This window comes from Kryptolebias marmoratus, linkage group LG24 (assembly GCF_001649575.2).
Source record: "Kryptolebias marmoratus isolate JLee-2015 linkage group LG24, ASM164957v2, whole genome shotgun sequence".
In the NCBI taxonomy this organism is placed as follows: Eukaryota; Metazoa; Chordata; class Actinopteri; order Cyprinodontiformes; family Rivulidae; genus Kryptolebias; species Kryptolebias marmoratus.
Genome location: NC_051453.1, coordinates 18,506,539 through 18,526,471, shown reverse-complemented (window position 1 = coordinate 18,526,471; position 19,933 = coordinate 18,506,539). Strand labels below are relative to the sequence as shown.

Here is a 19,933-nt window from a genome sequence, read left to right as displayed (position 1 = left end):
TTGATGTACCAAAGAAAATTCGCGAGCCTTCTGACAGTAGACACAAATCAGGGCTCAGCTCCTTGGCTCCTATTGCTACACTTAAAATATGTTTTCTCATATTCAACAAAACAGTGTGATCCTCAGCCTCCAGACGACTCATTGTCTGCTTTTCTCTGTGCCTAGGCGTAGGTAGTAATTATCTCATACTTCAAATGATGAAATGATCTATAATCTTTTAACATCTACATCAAAATGGCAGCCAGCAGCGCACTACTGGAGAGCATTTTATCATCAGTGCAAACAAAACATCAGCTCTTTGTTAACTGAAATGATACTCGTGTCTAAATCATTTGAGAAATAGCTGCGAGGATGCGACTGCCTGTCTTGTTCATTAATTTAGTATGTGCTCCGAAACACGCCTCAGTGTTTGCTTTGCTTTTCTCAAGATGTTTTTTGTTTGCTGCGTGTGTTTGCTTGGAGAACGTCGGGCTGTGTCTCCCTCTCAAGTCGTCGCCTCTCCTTCTCTCTGTAATACTCCTCTTTCAGGTCCTCACGCCTCCTGCGAGTCCAGCCTTTTGAGGTGATGTGGTAGATGTCCACACAGTTCCCGGAGTATGCGTCCCTGTAGGTGGCTCTGAACACGGCCTCTCGAGCTATCGAGGTGGCCTCCGCCACTGTCAGGCCCCACTGGACTCCTTGGTCCAGGATGGAGTAGGCGTACGGGGATCCTGAGCCCACAGAGAAGAGTTTCCCCTGTAGACGAGTACCATCGCTGCATACATAAAACAGTCTGGGTCCAGAGAAACTTATTATCTCTGAGGTCGTTTGCTGTGTAAAAGAAGAGCTCTGAGTGAGTGACAGAGAGAGCTTCTCACTGGAGGCATCTGCAGTCATTTCCCGGACAATTTTTGGAGTTGTTGTTGTTTTCGAGCTACTGTCGAGACATCTATCATCTTGCTCTCCACCGTCCCACCCACACAGCGTGGCAGCTACACAGAGCTCAGTCCCCTTAAAGGGGTGAAGCATGTGTGAAAGCAGCTTGGCAGCTCCGCTCGTGGACAACCGGCGGCCGTGGCGCAGTTGGTAAAGCCGCAGTTCTCGAGACAGGATCCGCTTCCAAAGCGCGCAGTCGGCTGAAGTTCCTGAGGTGGTGCCCACCAAGTGGCTGTGTATGGGCAGGATCTTCTGGGAGGCCGGGCACGCTACGAGACCGGAGCAGCTGGAGCGAGTGTCTGCTGCAGCCAGGACGCCGCCTTGAAACAGGAACGCCAAGGTGGTGGTCCCGTGAGACATGGGAAAGGGAAGAGGTACAGGCTGAGAGGAAGCAAAAGGAAGGCTTGTGGGCAAGGAGGAGGATGTTAAGAGGGACTCTTGAGATGGGATGGCACTTGAGCTTGGCACCGGGTTGATTTGCCCAAACTGTATTGGGCTTTCATCCAGATACACTGCCTCTGGTATATAAAATTGTAGCACACTTTTGTTATTTCTGAAGGGCAAATCAGTTACATAGCCGCAAGCTTTCTTTCTCCCAAATGGCACTGAAAATCTTTCTGTGGTTATTTCTGGATAAAAAACATCCTCAAAATTGCACAGGTCCTCCAAAGCCATCAAGTCCAACCGTTTCTGTTTATTTAATTAAAAAATACAGCAAAAAAAAAAAAAAGGAAAACCTTCTGTCCAGGGTCCTGTATCTCTGTCGAACAGAGATCATAAAGTATCTCAGCTTATTCTAGCAGCATTTATATAGGCAAGAGAACAGCGCTTATGTTCCTGTTTGGTAACCTGAAACGACCCATCAGCAGCGTTACCAATGTTTTATTCTCTTTGAGACGTAAAAAGTCAGTAGCCCATGGGTAATTAATCTTGGCTGTGATATCAGGTTGTTTTTCAGATCAGATTTCTTCAAAGTCCTGTGTGGGCGTGGGCCAAACAGAGCGTGGGGTGATAGCAAAATCCTTAGCTCAAGCACAACAAATTACCTTAGACTCTGTAGAAATCAGAAAAAGTCCCAGAGAAATAAAAAACCTCTGTTGGAATAACAAATAACACGAGTGAAAGGTGTTTGTTATACAGCACAGTAAAGGCAGAACACGTCTAGCCCTTTAATAGTAATCCATGGCAGTTGCTGAACTTGTCACACCAGAATTTCAGGTAACGTTGCATTACACTTAACCAGCCGCTGTTTGTTTGAGAAGTATGAAGTCAGACGTCAAACATGGAGCGCTGGCTTTAGTTTAGAGCAACTTTCTTGAGCGGAATACTTAGCAAGACTTAACAACTTGTTTTTATGTTCTGCTTCATCTTCACCTAAAAGTATTCAAAATGAATGGCTTCCAGTCCGCTGCTGTTGGATACGTCTTCACAGTCTTTTTTCTATTGGTAAGCAATTTTATTACTTTATCTCGCTGACATTAGCTTTTAAATGTAACATTACATTCAACTGTAAGAATAAACATTTTAAGAGTGGCTGCTTTTAGTTATGGACTTATTCACTTTTTATTGCCTATAGAACTTAATAAAATCACTTAAATCCTTCTTTAATTTTACAAGACTTTAAAAGCAGTTTTGGTTTCACATTTATTTCATTGTTTTGGTTCACTGCCACTGCGTTCATAGTGTTGTTTTCAATTGAAGCAGGAAGCTTTAAAAGAAAAAAACAACAACCTTGTCACATTTCACTGTAAACTACTAGTTAACACCTACTGTACATGTTAAACCAAGGTATTTATTCCAACTAAAAGGTTTTGGATGAAATTTTGAAGGGTGCCAATGCAGCTGATGCCCAGAAAGCCAACATCCAACAACTTTCTGCTACTAAGTCGGATAAGTCGGCCTGAAAAATGTCTTGAACCGAAAGAGGCAGAAGTTTCTTGTAGTCACACGGCAACCTTTATGTGTTTACAATGTTTAATGTAGAAGATAGGACAAGTTACAAAAACCCTTAAGTTTCAGCTTTGAAGAGAAAATTGTGAGCTCAGGTACAGTGGAAGTTAATGAGGGTGCAGATGTGTGCATTCTGGGAGGATTTGAAAGAAAACCATAGGTCCTGTAGCAGTGAGAGACACACTGAGTGAAAGACAAAAATGCCTATGTTTTGATGTGTCGACAGTTTAAATTTTGTGGGAGTAAGAAGAGTTTGCAAAAATCTTGCAGCAGTTAGACAGTTTAAAACATAGTGTGTGTGACATCATCTCACGTTGAACAAGTTGTGTTGAAATCTCCAGAAGTAAAACAAAACTTAAACTGTGATTGTGCAAAAGTCATTAAAGATGTCAAAATGCCGGTTCAGTCATGTAACGTCCAACTTTTTGTGACCTGGTAAATTTTGAACTATGTTTCCACTGTGAAGTATGTCTGAGTTATAGAGCTTGTTCTCACTCATTATGCCAAATTCTCATTATTGTGTATGTGGGAGTTTCTCAGTTTTTTGCAACATTTTGCCTACGCTGTATGATGTACTGCTATTAAAGGCCATCATACACCACACTCAATTGAGATGCAAGTTTGTTTTTTTTTCCCAAACCTGTGGAAGAAGTAGTGAATTGAAAACTGTGACAGAAACACAAGAATAATGTCTGATTAGTATGAAGTGTTCTTCAGTGCTTATTCATAGACACCTTTAATTATTTGCTTCAAGAGAAACAGCCTGTTTTTCTTTACCCTCACCAATTTTATTTGATTTCTTCCCCCAGGGACAGTGTGTGTTACAAGATGTTTCAAGCCAGAGTGGTGACACCTTGGCTGACAGTTTCATTGGGTTTGAGTCGGTCCCTGACACAGTGGCAGATGGCTCAGTGGTCCATGTGCGGTATCAGTGCTCCAGGCCATGTCAGCTCGCAGTAGAACTTGTGGTGTCAACATTAAGGAAGACAGATTTGGTGGTGTTCAGGAGAAAATGGATCAGCAGCACACCTCAAGTCTCCAGGACCCAGCCAGTGCTGCTCAGATTGCCTCCATCCATTTCACATCATCGCCTCCATTTCAGCACGAACGCGTTGGACCCCCAGAATGTGACAGTTCGCGCTTGGCTGGATTATTTGAAAAAAGGCAGTGAAGTCAGCGAGCACCGTGGCTGCGAGTTGAGGATTTACGAAGTGCAGCGGGTACTGCCGCTTTCTGTGCGGCCAGGAACCCCCCCCACTGGATGCCCGTCATGGTCTGCTCATCTCATGTGGCAAATAACCAAAAGGAAAATCCCTCAGTGCCCACATGAGTCAGGTTAGACCTTTAATCACACAAACATTTTCTCCTAATATTTCCAATGCTTTTAAAAGACACAACATGAAAATACTAACAAAGTCTTTTGCTGTGTTGTTTATACACAGATGTAATTGATATGCTAAATTTCCCTTCGGCAAGCACTGGTGAGCCATTTGGGGTGGTCCGCAGGTTCCAGCCTTTCATCACCAGAGCCTTGGAGAGAGCCCGTCTCCGTGCTGTAACACAGCCCAGGTGGGCTTCACTCACTGGCTCCTAATTTACCTCATTTTAGCTGCAACCTTATTCAAGTTCAACCACACAGCATGTGGAAAAAGGTCCCCAGTAGTGTTTGCAGATACTGTACTAAATGCTTTAAAAAAAATGAAACTTCAGATGTTAACTCTTATTGAGGCAGACACATACTGCACATTTAGTGGAAGTTAATGGTAAAAGTTAATGCTTTCTTTCGGGTGCTGACATGTTAATGCACACTCCACTTTTAGTTTTAATTCACTGTCTTTAGAAATGACTTTATGAGCTTCACCAAGCCTCTTCACGCAAGCACATAAGCTTTTTTAGTCACGGTTGTTGCCAGACAGCAAGGTCAGGGCAGTTTTAGCAGACGGTGCAGCGTTTTGAACCCAGCCTCACGCTTGAGCGGCTGAAGAAATGATTTGTCGACTCATGTCTCATTGCTTGGTTTTCAGCGTCACCCTCTCCGTGTGGATCTACCTGCTAAAATGGTGTCAGAAGAGCCTCTGCGGGATCGTACATCATGTCGATAAGAAAAATTTATTTGACTCTGTCCTGATGCAACTTACAGACACAGGTGGGGCACAGCAGCTAATGTAGATACAAACTGCCGTATAGGATTTGACCGAGCTGCCATGAGATGATTGTGAGGGATGATGTGTGTTTTGTGAGACTCGGGAACAGACTGTGTTATGTATTAATAAAGAGCTTTGGATTTCCTCTGGCAAAATATATGTCTGTCATATCTTCTGTGCAGGAGACATCATAATTCAGGCCAGGATGACAACAGGAGAAGATGAAGCATTTCGAGCCAGCGTAATGTTGCCTCTGTGGAAATGGATTAGATTGGACTGTTACATACTGGACTCAAAGGTATAGCACCCCAACATGTGGTTCTGGCTGGGTGGAGGAGCAATAGAAACTGAAATTGAGCTAGTAGTCATCTGTTTTCTCCTGAGTTTTGGTGCCGTGGCTTTTGTTTCCATCTGGAACCGCTATAAGATCCTGAAAGATGGTTTCTTTCCAACTGAAAGACTTAGGGCGATCGGAGCATGTGCTTCAAATTGAAGTTGTTCACAGTTCAGTAAGCTTTCTTTTATGTGTGTGTGTGTGTGAGGCTCATGCATTGTTGTGTCTGATTTTCAGGTGCTGCTGAAGACAACATGGGACAATGAAACCCGCAGCTTTGAATACGAGTATGTTAATGCTCTGTCCTCGTAACAAAGAAGACGTAAAGTTTATTTATTTTTATAGCACCTTTCACAGATAAAACACAGCAAGAGAAATAATGTTAAAATAATCAGCATAAGAAATTGTAGAAAAAAACTAAACAAATAGGTATACAATCATAAAAGCCAACTAAATGGTTGGCTGATTATATATATATATATATATATATATATATATATATAATACTGCCTTTAAACAATGTCAGTTTAACTTATAACTAGGAAAATTCATTTCACAGTCAAGATGTGACCACTTAAAAAGAGTGATTTTCCTCTAGGTTTCAAATTGGGTCTCAGGAACTATTAATAATCTTCAGTTAGATGACCTGAGGCTCAAATATGAAGGCTTTAATAAGCTTTTTTGTCAGGACAAGTAAAAAGAGCATTACAAGAATCTAAATGAGCGAAAATCAAAGCAAGGATAATAAATTCTAATCTATGTTTTGACACTAAAGTTATTTCTTAAGTTTCAAACCAGCTGTTTAGAGACAGTGGTAGGTGAAACACACCACCATCACACTTGACTTAACAGCTGAATCTGGAGCTGTATTTTGACAGTGCTACCCTGAATGTTTACCCCCCTGAGGATTCAATCACCCTGAGCCATCAACATTTCCTCCAGCCTGGATTTGTTGTGTTTCCACTAAGGTCTGAGGTTCAGGGTAGATTAAACATATCGAGTCATTGAAGTGTGTCGCTTTTACCCACAACTGCACTGCTGAAATGTTGCAGCTGGTCAAACAGCAGCTTCCAGAACGGGACAGGACAATAGACCAATAACATTGTTGCACATCCGTTAGATTTCTTACATAAGTAGAATTGCCCCACACTTTGTGGGACTGTGTAACTGTAACAGATTTGAAATACATTTTGGCGACACATGACAATCTCTTGTAGAGCAATTACTCCAAACTTTGAGGAAAAGAAACAGAACTCCATTCACACAGACACACACACACACACACACACACATTAGCAGCTGCCTCAGTTCCTTCATGCACATTTCTGACAGATTGTCGTTGGATATGCTGGGGATACTCAACACAAAGCTTCATGCCGAAGGTTGAAGGCAGTTCCATAAGTACCACTTCTGTACTCAGGTCACGTTCTGGGTCAAATTTCTACCCAGGTGATGTGTTTTGGCCCTGGTTCCTACAGTTCAAATGGAGGAAGATTAAACAAATACATCACAAAAATACCTGAAAAAGGTTCTTGCGGTGGAAACACACCTTAAATGGTTAAACTGTTGCCTTAATTATGGAAGCATGCTGTCAGGGTAGATGATTAAACATCCTGTCTCATCAGAATTTTGATGAAGGTAATTTTTTTTAACAGTTTTTTTTTTATGTCTGCTGAGCAATCAAGTAAATCTGACAATTTACAGAACTCTGAGTCGTTTATGGAGCAGTATAGCTGAATGTCATCTGCCTACATTTGGTGAGAGATGTTGCTAAATGTATTAATAATCTGTCCTAGAGGGCACATATAAAGCAAAAACAGGAATGGCCCCAAAACAGAACCCCGAGGAACCTAATATGACAGCCTGATAGTATCTGACATGATTTGATTATTAAAAACACTGAAACTTATGTCAGAAATGTAGGACATGAACCATTTTAAAGGAGGCTCTAAAATCCTTTCTAACTTGTATCCTGTTAATTTGGATGTTGTGTTCAAAGACATAAAAACATAAAAGGTATCAGGGGAGTGCATTTTACAGAAAATTAGTCTAATTAATCACTAGAAAAACTGAAATGATGGGTCCAGACATGATGCTGCGCAATGATTGTGACTAATGTTTTCATCGAGGTTAAATATCTTACAGATTTCAGAGTAATATCCTCTACGATGACACCGACGGATACTTTGTGATTGGAGGAGGCAAATACATGTTAGGCTTCAGTGGGTACTTTGGACCTTTCAAATACTACCGTTTAGGAACCAAAGAGGTGACGTTTCTGTTGTGCAATGTCAAATGAAGTGCCTCTAGGCTGTTCAAACCAGTTTTAAATCCATTGCTTTTCATGTCACAGATAAAAAATCAACTTCACCCCGAGTCGACCTTACAGGAGCTGGACAGGGCTCATATGGAGTGTCAGGAAATGAAAACATTTACAAAAGCTTTTCTGAGAGAAGTAACCGAGAGTCACCCGCTGTCACTAAACAACAAAGGTGATATATTGTTTTGACATTTCATATAAATGTGATGTTGCAACCAATCCACATAGCGGAATCTTGTTTAGACCTAATATCAAGGGTGCGAATACTACAAGTGCACACCTAGAGAGTATGTAAGAAATGCTGCTGACATGTTGTTTTTCCTGTTTTATTTCAGCTGTCTGTACCAATGACTTCATAAGGCTGTGGGCTGAGTTTGGAAACAAAAAGGAAACCTGCACAGAAGCATGGGATCTGGAAACACAGCTGAAATACAGCACACTCTTTCACTTCTTACTAAGAGAAGAAAATATTATTAGAACAGGTGTTACAGATTTACATACCAAATCAGGTGGGCATTTATTATGTGTTTATGTTGCAGCTCACACAGGTATCCATTTTTGCAGGACCTATGGGTATGAGGCTCCTCGGAAATACTTTGTTTGACCTGACAGTTAGTACAATGTTCCCAGCGGATGAGGCACTAATGGAAATCCCAACCAAATCATTGGCTTTATTAAAAGCTTCCTCCTGCTTTGGAAATCACAGAGCATCTCTCTTGTTGGCCACCATCTTCCTCTCTGGACTGGGTCATCCAGTCAATCAAGAGCAGGTACACTCAGTGTCTTCCACGCGTCTTAGTCGCTGCTTTATCACGTGTATAACCAACTGTGCATTTATGTGAGAGTTCGTTTTTTTGTTTAAAGTGGCGTTCTGTGGGCAAATTATGCGCTTCTTTTACAAAACAGTTCTGCAATATAACTGCAAAGATGAGTTCCTGTTTAATCTTCCACTGGTGCTTCATAAATCCTCATTCAAGCCCCCCCATGTCCCACAAAGATGTGAGCTTTCATTAAAGAAGATGGCATGATGGACCCAGTGAAGGAGTGGAGTCTAACTCAGCTGTGTTGATGTGGACCACTAGGCACAAAATGTGTGTTGTGTGTCTATTCTTCTGATCGCACAGACCATCTGTCATGGCTACATCACACACTCAAACTGCAAAGCCAGTCAGCAGGCCTCTCTGGCCTGGTTTGAAGCCTTTTTTGGAAATATCTAGTATCTTACCTGTTGTAGATAGCGCTTTGATAGGCCTCAATTTGGTGTTTTAAATAGAGTTTAATATTGATGACAATGGCAGGCTAATCCAAGGCTAGCCCACGCAGGGCCAAGACTAAAGCAGATTACTGCTGTCCTAAAACCAATCCCATCCCAAAAAAGTATGCAGTACTGTGTCTTTATTTTGTCATTATTATTATTATTTAAAGGGCTAATCACAGTGAAAGTCTTGGCCAGTATTCTATGGTTAATTCCACTTTTCATGCTGCTGTGCATCGACTGCAGGTCAGATACTTACTGCTCATAACCTCCACAGAACCCCACTTCAGAAAATCCTAACTATCCCTATAACGATTCACCATCCTGAGCTTTGGTGTGTTTCAGGGTCACGTCTACAGTTTGATCGGAGCCTCAGGTGACGACCGTTTTGCCCTGATGCATTTAGGGTACAAACACACACATGGAGCTGATGGCTTTCCCAAAGACTTGAGCGTGGCTTATGGCTACTACTCCAACGTTGGAGCACAGAGCAGCATCGATGGTTACAAAACACATGAATATAAGGTAGCAATCCCTGCTAATTTATTTATTAAATGTTAGCTGTATGAAAATATAGTAATAGCTATGACATTAGACATATATGTGGAGCTGCTGTTTCTGTTATAATATTACATTTGTTTGTCTCAAAGCAAAAATATGTCTCCATGTCTGAACACTTGACTATTTTTACTGCTTTATTTCTGTCAGTTCTATATAAAACTACTCTGAGTGGCTGGTTAGTTTATCTCTGCTTTAGGGCTGGTGAAAAATACACATGAAGTAATTCCCTGTAGCACCACAACATGTTGGTTTTACCTTTTACTTTTGTAGAAATCAAACACAACAGATCAATAATTAGTGCAGTTTAAAAGGTGTTACAGGCAGATTTTGTTGCTTTCACAAGCACCCTTAGTAGCTGTTGCCCCTTCTTTCCAAATAGATGTAAGTGGTATTGATCTTCTCATCTTCTTTTAGCAACAAAGAGACAACATAAAATATTAATAGAAAAATTTATATCAGATGGGTGATTACTCTATATCAAAAGGCCATTCACGCACAAATACATTCATACAAACATGCTGAACACATGGCAACAGCTTTCCAAAGCATACCGTCTCTGGAAGATGATTAATAACGTGTTTGTTGAAGAGGCTGCTGTAAAGCAACCACGAGTTGGTCTTAAATCTTAATTTAAAAATGAAGCTGTCCTGATGAATGTGAAACAGCACTCCAAAGATAAGGAGCCTGCTATGAGAAAAGGCTGCTTCCTCCTGATTTCCTGTTTATTCTAACAGTATTTTCAATAAGCTGCATCTAATGAAGAGAGGTGGATGAAAACACTAGAGAGAGAGAGACACAACTGTCTGTTCCAGCTGCTGAGCAGACAATCAAAGCAGCAAGAAAGCTTTTTTTTTATTATTCTTGTAAAGGTTGAACCAAAACATTATCTGATAAAAGTGCAACAGATCTGATTAAAACAAATGAGGCAAAAAAAAAGCTTCAAACATTTTTAACTAAGTTGTAACTTTATTTAAATCGTAATCAGACACACACAGTCCCAGTTAATGAAATTAGTGCATATCTTGGATGTTTAAATTAATAATGCAAATGCAAATAACAAAAGTTATTTTCTCTTGTTTTTACCTCACTGAGTGTTGGCTCATAAATAAATTTCTACATATAAGTCCAGTCCAGAGCAAAAAGTCACTAAAGCAGATATGTCCTATTAATTTCCACTTACATAAAAAATGCAATTCATTGCAATTTCTTTCAGTATAATTCAGTGACAACTCAACCAAAAGCAGTCCGACTACGGTCTAAATCACTTCAGGTACAACACAATACAAACAGCCTAAAAACCCAGTTAGTAAAAATGTAACTCAGTCGATTAAACTGAAGTGAACTGTACAGAGGCCAAGAGAGGACGCAATTAGAATATTTTTTCACGTTATCTTGAGACAATGATACTTGTTTTCTCAAGATACCAAGTTAATATAATTATTTAAACTTTAAAAATCGTATTTTCCCATGATGAGTAAAAATTTGTTCAAAATCACAAATAAAAAAAAGGGTAATCACAGATAAATGAACTAACCTCCATCGTTGATCAAGGTGTTTCTGTTACAGATCAATCTCCACTAATCAGTTTGTTCTTTTAAGCAAAAAGCTTGTTTTTGTGAGGTACAATAAACTAGCTTGGTTATCAAAATTATGTCAAAACTGACCTTAGCAGGTCCTACTGTTCTCAGCTTCCATGGATTTGAGCTGAAGTGAAGTATCTCCAATAAATCTGTAACTGTCTTTGACTTCATGAAGATATTTAAATCTTATCCACACTACTCCAGATATTTTGTAAATGCAGATTTCTTTGCACCTCTGGTTCTTACGCAAACTGGGTTTTTTTTGGTGAAAAAAAGAAATTTAAAAAATACTGGAGATTTTCAAAAACTCTCTTTTTCATTGCCTCCATGTTCAGTCGCTTTTTCAGAAATGACGTTTTGTGCATGATGCTCACTGTCCCTTTGTGACCAAGACACCAAAACAATAGAACCGTTTTTTCTTGCTTTTGGAAATGCATTTGCTGCAACTCATTCACTTAATCCTGAGCTTGTTGCCATTAATCTTTGACTGAGTGCTAAAATGGATAATAACTGAGAGAAATAAAAAAAATGGTATTAAAGAAGGAAAATAAATCCACAGTTGTTTTAGTAGAACTGTTAGCCAGGCTCACAATGTTCTTTTTTTCTCTGTATTTTTATATTTTATATGTATTGTTGCAATGTGGACAGTTTTTAACATACATTGAGGGAAAAAAAAACTAATTGTTTCCGTCCCAGGCACCGGGCTCTTGCTGTATTAATTTCATTCAAATAGTTTTAATTAATGTTATATATTAGACTTGATTAAAATTATTGAATTTTGGAGTTAATTATTGAATAATCATGTTTCTCTTGAAGAGGGAGTTTTGTCGATTGTAAAAGCTTGAAGTGTTCACATCGAAAGTCCTGTCAGTAACTAAAAAGCATTTGCTTGAAGAGCAGTTAGTCATGATATTGACTGTTTGTCTTTTCTGCAGCAATACACCCCTGAATACATCTATCTAAGCAACGAGGAGGATTTAGACAGCGTGACGCACGAGACGAGTGATGTTTTTCAGTATTTAAAATTCCAAGCAGAAAGAGGAGACCTGGAATCTCAGGTATGAGGGATACGCAAAACTGATGCGACTTCTCGTGGGATTTATTATTCAGATGAGCTGCGTGTGGTTGTCTGTGGAAGATGACGAAAAGCGCAGAGAGGAAAGCACCCTCTTTGCTTTTAATTCCTCCTTTGTGGTCAGTGGTGGCGTCAGTGTCCAGAACAGACTATTAAAAACTCTATTAACTTTAGAGACGCCTGGGAATGATGCTTTACTGGGGACAAAATGGAGTCTCAAAAGACATAACCAGTGCAATGAAGTGGTTGGAGAGAAGTGCTATGCAAATGAAGGATCCCTCAGCGATGTATGACTACTCCATTCTACTAATGAAGGTTGTGTAAAATTACAAACCCTATTTACGATTTCTATGTGTGTTTCTGTGTGTGTGCTGTCTTTGTTTTGACACATATCGATTCGGTGATTGATGTTGATTCCTTCAGGGCCAGGGAGTGAAAAGGAACTATACTCAAGGTTTTCAGCTTCTGAAAAAAGCAGCAGCGATGGTGAGCGAGAAGCAATCAATGGCTGTGTTTACTCCATAGAAGTTCACTATGAATACCACTGTCTGTTTCCTCGCTTTAGGGTTCAATTAACGCGCTGAACGGTTTAGGCTGGTACCATGGGATTGTGGCAAAGGACCACAAGGCTGCGGTGAAATACTTTGAACAAGCTGCTTTAAATGGGAGTGATGATGGGATGTACAACCTGGGGATTTACCATCTCAATGGGAAAAACCCTGACCAGCCACAGAGGAATGAGGTTTGATTTTCATCTCGTTTTGTCACTGCAAAGATATAATCATAAGACTGACACTTTTTTTTCCTCTCACCATCAGAGTGCAGCATTCGAGCATTTTCTAAACGCGTCTCAGTTTGGCCACATCGCAGCGTCGGTAGAGGCTGCATGGTACCTTTCGACAGGAAGCCTGGAAGGGGTTTCGCAGGATGTGCAGAGGGCTGTGATGTAAGAAGCTTTCATTAGCTCGGTGAAGAAAGCATTGTTATGAGACGTTGCACTGTAGCCTGCAGCTCAGTGCCATCTAATTTCAATGACAGTGGCTAATTCAAGGTCAGAAACCAGCATTTGCATATCTAAAAATAAGAGCCACTGCCACTAGTTTTTTTTGCTGGCACAAAGAGACTGTGATTACCAAAATTCCTGTGATATGTTATGAATTTAAATAAGCTTTTTTTTTTTTAAACAAGCTGAACAAATCTAAAACTACAATGGGTCACAAAAGTATTCACCCCTTGGTAATCTTTCTATTTTGTTGCCTAGTTTGAAATATTTCTGAAAAATATAAAGCTGAAAAGCAGTGCATTCATGCATATATATTCACCCCCTTGCTTTGAAGTCCCAACCATATCTTCAGATGCTGTATAATTACTTAAAAAAGATTTGCCTGTGGGCGATCTAAATGTCAAATTATTTCAGTGTATATACACCAGTTATGGTAGTGCCTAGAACCAACATCAGTGGTAAGAGCTACCACCAAGCAAGAGACAGCCTGAAGAAACACTCCACACAGGTCGGAGATGAAGTTGTGGAGGTGTACAGATCAAGGCTGGGGTTTTAAAGCAATTTCCCAAACCCTCGACATCCCTTGGAGCACCATTAAATCCATTATTAGGAAATAAAAATGATTATTTCACCACAGCAAACCTTCTAAAAGAGCATCATCTGCCAAAACTCACAGACCGAGCATGGAAGGTATAATAGAAGCAACCAAGAGACCAAAGATAACCCCAATGGAGCTGCGACTCTTCTGCAGAGATGAGAACATCTGTCCATGGGACCACTTTAGGCTGGACAGAGCTAGGCCTCATGGAAGAGTGGCCAGAAAAAGCCACTGATTAAAGAAAAAAAAAAGGCATACCATTTGGAATTTGCCAAAAGACATATCCCCCAAATATATGGAACAAGGTGCGATAAACACAGACTAAAACTGAACTTTTAGGGCATCAAGAACATGTCTGGTACAAATTTACCACCTCGTCATGCTCACCAGCAGAGACTGGGAAAGTGATCAGAGTTAAACTAAAGATAGATGGACCAAAAGATACAAAAACTTGATGGAAACCTGTTTGAGTCTTGCATAGAATTGAACTGGAGGGCTCGCCTTCCAATCAATCAATCAAATTTTATTTGTATAGCACATTTCAGCAGCAAGGCATTTCAAGGTGCTTTACATAATTAAAAAAAACAAAAAAACAAACAAAATAAAAACAGCATGTGACATTGAATAAACAGTAAGAAAGAGAAAAACATCGAAGACATCAAAACCCCGCACTCTAACCCTAATTTAGCCATAGGCAATTCTAAACAGGTGGGTTTTAAGTTGAGATTTAAAGGCACCCAGTGTTTCAGCTGTTCCAGTAGGACGACAACTCTAAACACACTGCTGAAGCAACACTCCAGGGCTTTAAGAACAACCAATTAAATGTCCAGTCAAATTCATTCAATTCAACTGAGGATCTCTGGTTTGATTTAAAGACTGTTTGACACAAGCAGCACCCATCCAGCCTGGAGGAGGTTTAGCAGTTTGGTCATGATCAATGGGGAAAAAGTCCTGTTGCTGCTGTAACTACTGCAAAAGGTATTTCTACCAAGTACTGACATTTAGGCTGTGAATACTTATGCATTTTTGGATTTTTCCCTCTTGTTTGTTTCACAATAAAAGATTTTGAATCTTTAAAGTGTTAGTTATGCTGTGTGAACTTAAAGGTACAACACCCGTAAATTCCTTTGAAATTCTGGATTGTGAGGCAACAAAACAGAGTACATCCCAAGGGGCCGAATACTTTTGCAACCCGTTGTCTTTCTAAGCTCTGTTGAAACAGTTTCAGTTTAATGTGAAACAAATTATGTTCCATAATTCATCAGGCATATTTTACCCCTCTGAACAGAATGCTGAAAAAGGTCTGTGAAAGGAACGGACACCTTGGATTCATGATCAGAGAGGCTCTTCAGGCCTACCTCCAGGGTTCTTGGTAGCCACGTAATTCAATAACATTTCGATTTTCATTTAATCCTTTTTCTCTGATCTGTGCTGTTTGTCTCCACTCCTTTCACGTTTCACGTGTGTGTTGCCAACAGGCAGGAAGCACTTGTGAAGTACGTTTTGGCCGCTGAAACTGGTTTTGGTTTAGCTCAGATCAATTCTGCGCACCTGTGTGAGGTAAACATCTCGGGTTTAAAAACCCTTTTGTAGACATCATTAGCACCGCCTGATCTTTTAATCTGATCTGTTTTATAATTCTGCAACCAATGTCTCTTAATTGGAGTTGTGATTGAAGCTAATGAACAAAATGCATATGATTCCAGTCACACACTAACTGTGCCGGAAGGAAATTATTAGTGGCTGATAACATAACCCTCGTTATTGCTCTGCTCTTTCCCACCATGCACCAAGGAACTGAATCTCAGTTATGACTGTCAGTGGAGATATGACAACTTCTCTATATTAAACTCTGATCCTCATCCATCCGGTGAGTTCATCTCATTTCATTTTGATTTAACCTCTCTTTTTCTCCCTGTCAGTCTGGTCACTGAGCAGCAAATATGTGTCTTCCTTATAGCTTTGCTGAAAGGGGGAGACTTCTACTACTATTCCCTCAGCACACGAGAGGACTCATTATCCGTGGTTGAGCAGGCCGTATCAATGTATAGCAGAGCAGCTGCAGCGGGCAGCCCTCAGGTGACAGATTTACTCGGCCCATAATCTCATCGCCCTATGATAAACTTAATTAAACTTCCACAGGCTGAGGCCCACTGCAATAAAAACAACAAACGGCATCACGCTCTGTTATTATTTGGAGACTTTCTGAGTGAATAACCCGACTGTTCTAACTCTGTTTTCACACTGACTCACAGGGAATGTACAATTTGGCTGTTTTAGCACAAGAAGGCTACGTTCTTCCACCGAGCGCTCTCGACTTGTTCAATGCATCACGTCAAGATGAAACGGACTCCCTGGTGGAGAAGATCCTAAAAATGTGCGTTTAAACCATCAGCTGTCACAGCCATCAGTAAAGATGACGAATGTTGAGAGGCCAGTGTTTAAACATGTTCAGAGACACTTTTTAGCATGCTGTTGACATTATATTAAAGGGATAGTTTGGCCGTTTAGAAGCAGGTTTCTGCATAAAAGTTCTACTTGATATTTTACCTGTTGTAGGTGGCTCTTTGAACAATCTCAGTTTGGGTGAATAAATTTTAAATCTGTCAGGATTGACGAGCTAACAGCTAGTCTGAGTGCAGATAGGACCAAAATGGATCAGTGCTATCTTAAATCAAATGATAGCTGTTCATACAAATACCTTTCGATCTCCATCAGTTTGACTTACACTGTTATTTATGTGGAAATCTAGGGTTAATTACAAGAGTAATCACAGTAACAAGATGTAGCACTTTGGGGGCATCTAGGGGTCACAAATGGCAGGAATTGTATAATATTTCTCACAAATCGCCAATCTACTTTGGTCTTAGCTGTTAGCTTGTCAATCTGCGGTCATATGAAAAGCTATCCACAACAGGTAAGACATTAACTATTTATAATCTTTACACAGAAACCCACTTCAAAACAGCCCAGCTATGTATTTACCTTCAGTATTTGCCACTGTTCTGGTTTCAGCAGAAGTATACGAGAGCTCTTACCGTGTGTAACACAGTTTCCACTGTTGTGTCTCCTAAGATGTGTAGAGAGGGAGGATGAGGAGGCAGTTACACCCTGTTCTTTAGCTCTGCTCAGACTCCAGATGGGAAAAGCCTTGAGCAGCATGACTCAGAGCCGTGCACAGCTTCTCTTGGTAGGCATGAGACAACTCTTACTGTACGCAGAAAGAGGGAAAACATGATCACACCTCAAGATGCCCTGCTTTTTATCACCAGCCATCTTTTAATTACTGAGATAAAGAAAATAATTCAAATAGTATTTGATCAAAAGACTTAAATCTATTATACACTACTGCACATCAAGAGAAAAAAAAGTCATTTGTGTAAATCATTTTTGTTTTTTTTCATAGGCATATGCATCCATTTTCTCCGTCATTGTCTTTGTTGTCGTCGTGCCTTTGCAGAGCTGCCTTGGTAAGTTAAAATGTTCCTGATTACTGCACCCACTTACAAGCATTAGCCACAAGATGGCCCACTTTCCCCACATGTTGCTTTGCATTGCCTCCTTCTCTAATTTATGTTATGATTGTCTTTAAAAGCATCTTTACCTTTCCTCACCGTCTCCATACTCCTACAGAACACAGATGCAGAACATCCGCACAGAGAAGAAGAACACTTCCTGTTGGTGATGTTCATGGAGGACAAGGCGGTCCCACGGGAAGAACCCATGATGAAGTGGAGAACTCCTGGCTTTCTGTAAACGCCGTGTGGCGGCTCCAGCAGAGCACCGATTTGGCCGTGACTCTATCTGGTGTGTGTCTTTGTGCTTTCTGGACCACACTCCTTTATCACCTCCTATGACAAACAACGCTCAACTCAGTGATCCAGCAGCCACAGCCTAATCCCCACACTCTATACACTGAAAGAGCATACATTTAGAGGATAACTTACAGAATTAATCATGTGACGAAGTTCGTGACTCAGAATCTAAGTGCTGTCTAGATCTCCTTACAATTGTCTACTTCTTTTGGTTTATAAAAAACAAAATACCTTCATTTGGGTTATTCTAAGTCCAGTTACTCCTTTTTTAGGTCAAACAGTTTTGCTTTTAAAATAAATACAGCTTCATTGATGGTTGGGAATAGAGATGTTGTACCAGCTAATGAGTCAACCATTAAGGCTTGTCCCTGGTCCTATCATTGACATAATGATAATAAACATGGAACAGGAGACAGGGCATCCAACAAAACCATGCAAGGCACCTTAATGTTGCGTTTGATTCAAAGGCAGAGTGCTGGAATTTCAAATATTATTGATTTAGTTTCTGTGCCGGTGCCTTTGGTCAATACCCAAGATAAGAAGATATCTGCTTCCCACATCGATAAGGAGGAATTGGGCTGAGGGGAAGTAACCATAGCAACAAGTGACACTTTCTACAACCCTGTTAACCATTTCTTTGAGAGTTGGATAATTTATCTGCGGTGCCAAACCCTCTGTGTCAGTTAAAAAAAAAAGTTTGTGGAAATATCCTTGGACTAACTTTGTTTCGACACCTGCTAATACGAGGACTTAAGCCGTGTCAGTTTGTTTGTTGCTCTCGGTTATTTCCAGGTCTGACGGGCTGAGATGTGATAATGTGCAGTTTACAGCCTGCTTTCATGAGGCTGTCATTAGTTAAATTGAAACTTTGAACGTTCAAACAGCTCCATGTGGCGCTGCATCACTTTAAAGTATAATTTGGAGCCTGACTAATGTTGTGCCTCTTTCTGCTTATAACTCTTTCCCAGTTGTCATCTCTCTGTTTTTTTCTGGGTTTCTCAAAACAAAAACAGCACACGTGTGAGACAGTATTCTTTTAATGTTTATTGTGCAGTTTTTGTGGTGATGTGTTTTCCAGTCGTGTGGAAATAAAGGAGAAAAGATCATCTTCTACATCAAATAGAAGTAAAGAATACTGTTTTTTCAAATTGTCTCTTTTTTTTCACGCTAAATAATAGGTTCATTTAAGAGTGTTTCCCTCAATTTTGCTCATTTGTTAGACTGCCAAAGCAGTGATTATCATTGTTACTTCATACTGAGTTGGTTTCTGCAGTTTGCATGTTCTCTCCGCTCCATCATAGCTGGAACTGGTTCCAGGAGCTACAGACTTTGGTTTACTTTCAACATTTGGTCCTCCAAATAATCCATCCATCCAGTTTCCTCCCACTTATCCAGCTCATGTGGGGTGATTCCGAAACTTCAGAGGAAAGCAACCACAATACGTCCTAATCAGATTGCCGAACTGCCTCATCGGACCACTTTGAGCGCAGAGGAGCAGCGGCTGTGCTTCAAACTCCCCACTAGAGTTCCTCACCCTGTCTCTGAGATGGACTGGGCACAATACGAAGACCTCAATGACGGAAGACCAGAAGAAACAGGTTAACTCACCCAGAATAAGGAAACTCATTCCAGGTGCAACAGCAGGTGTATTCAGGTAAACATACATCTGGTTAAAATCTACTACAATGTGTTTCTTATGCTTTGGGGTTGGATGTGTTTGGAAAAGTCCTACACAAATCCCGATAAGTTTATTCATGCAAGTGTTTCATTTTTTTTTACAGCTACCAATTTAACTGGCTGATGACGATGACATCTTTGGCATTTTGTCACAAACACAAAATCCCAAATCTGGATCAGATCAGTCCTAAAATCATTTGTTGGGGTACATCAGGAAATTGAAAATGTAATCTTTAAATTGCCATTTCATATCTGTTAATACTTTTGAGATGCTTTTGATTTGGCAGTTTATGTTGAGAATCAGTCTTGAAACTCTTTTTGTCTGACATTGGAGGGGTTGATTTGTTTCATAAGATGAGGGGAGGGGGAGGGGGGCATTTACGCGATCTAGTTTTGTTTCAGTCTTAGATTATGAGCCTTACTGCACACTGACAGTTTAATTAGGAGCTTTTATCACCACTTCCATCAGAATTAAACTCTCACTGAACCGTAATGTTTGACAATTATGAAAGAATGAAAAACATTTAATGGAGGGCATTCTTATTTGGGGGAAAAGAAAAGCTAATATTTGACTTGTACTGAAAAGATTTCAAAATCCTGAGGTGAACCTAGCTCTGACAAAACAATCTGTACTGGAAGGTTAAAGCAAAGCAACGAATTCCTGCTTCAACACATATTTCACTTCAGCTCTACAAGAACTACATCA

At 40.3% G+C, this 19,933-nt stretch overlaps 2 protein-coding genes across 2 annotated transcripts; one reads left to right on the top strand and one right to left on the bottom strand.

Annotated features, from left to right (window-relative positions):
- On the bottom strand, positions 1 to 2,112 carry LOC108240170 (proteasome subunit beta type-11-like). Its single transcript, XM_017423406.3, has one exon. The coding sequence runs from the start codon at positions 1,588 to 1,590 to the stop codon at positions 424 to 426; it is 1,167 nt and encodes a 388-aa protein (XP_017278895.1). The 5' UTR covers positions 1,591 to 2,112; the 3' UTR covers positions 1 to 423.
- A 58-nt stretch (positions 2,113 to 2,170) lies between these two features.
- On the top strand, positions 2,171 to 18,670 carry LOC108240209 (protein sel-1 homolog 3). Its single transcript, XM_017423509.3, has 24 exons — positions 2,171 to 2,361; positions 3,675 to 4,200; positions 4,308 to 4,434; positions 4,890 to 5,011; positions 5,192 to 5,307; positions 5,581 to 5,630; positions 7,489 to 7,612; positions 7,697 to 7,835; positions 7,999 to 8,145; positions 8,228 to 8,433; positions 9,264 to 9,443; positions 11,995 to 12,117; positions 12,309 to 12,449; positions 12,558 to 12,620; positions 12,700 to 12,876; positions 12,953 to 13,080; positions 15,024 to 15,107; positions 15,214 to 15,295; positions 15,530 to 15,605; positions 15,696 to 15,814; positions 15,991 to 16,112; positions 16,811 to 16,925; positions 17,142 to 17,205; positions 17,369 to 18,670. The coding sequence occupies exons 1-24, from the start codon at positions 2,305 to 2,307 to the stop codon at positions 17,590 to 17,592; spliced, it is 3,312 nt and encodes a 1,103-aa protein (XP_017278998.1). The 5' UTR covers positions 2,171 to 2,304; the 3' UTR covers positions 17,593 to 18,670.
- The last annotated feature ends 1,263 nt before the right edge of the window (positions 18,671 to 19,933 follow it).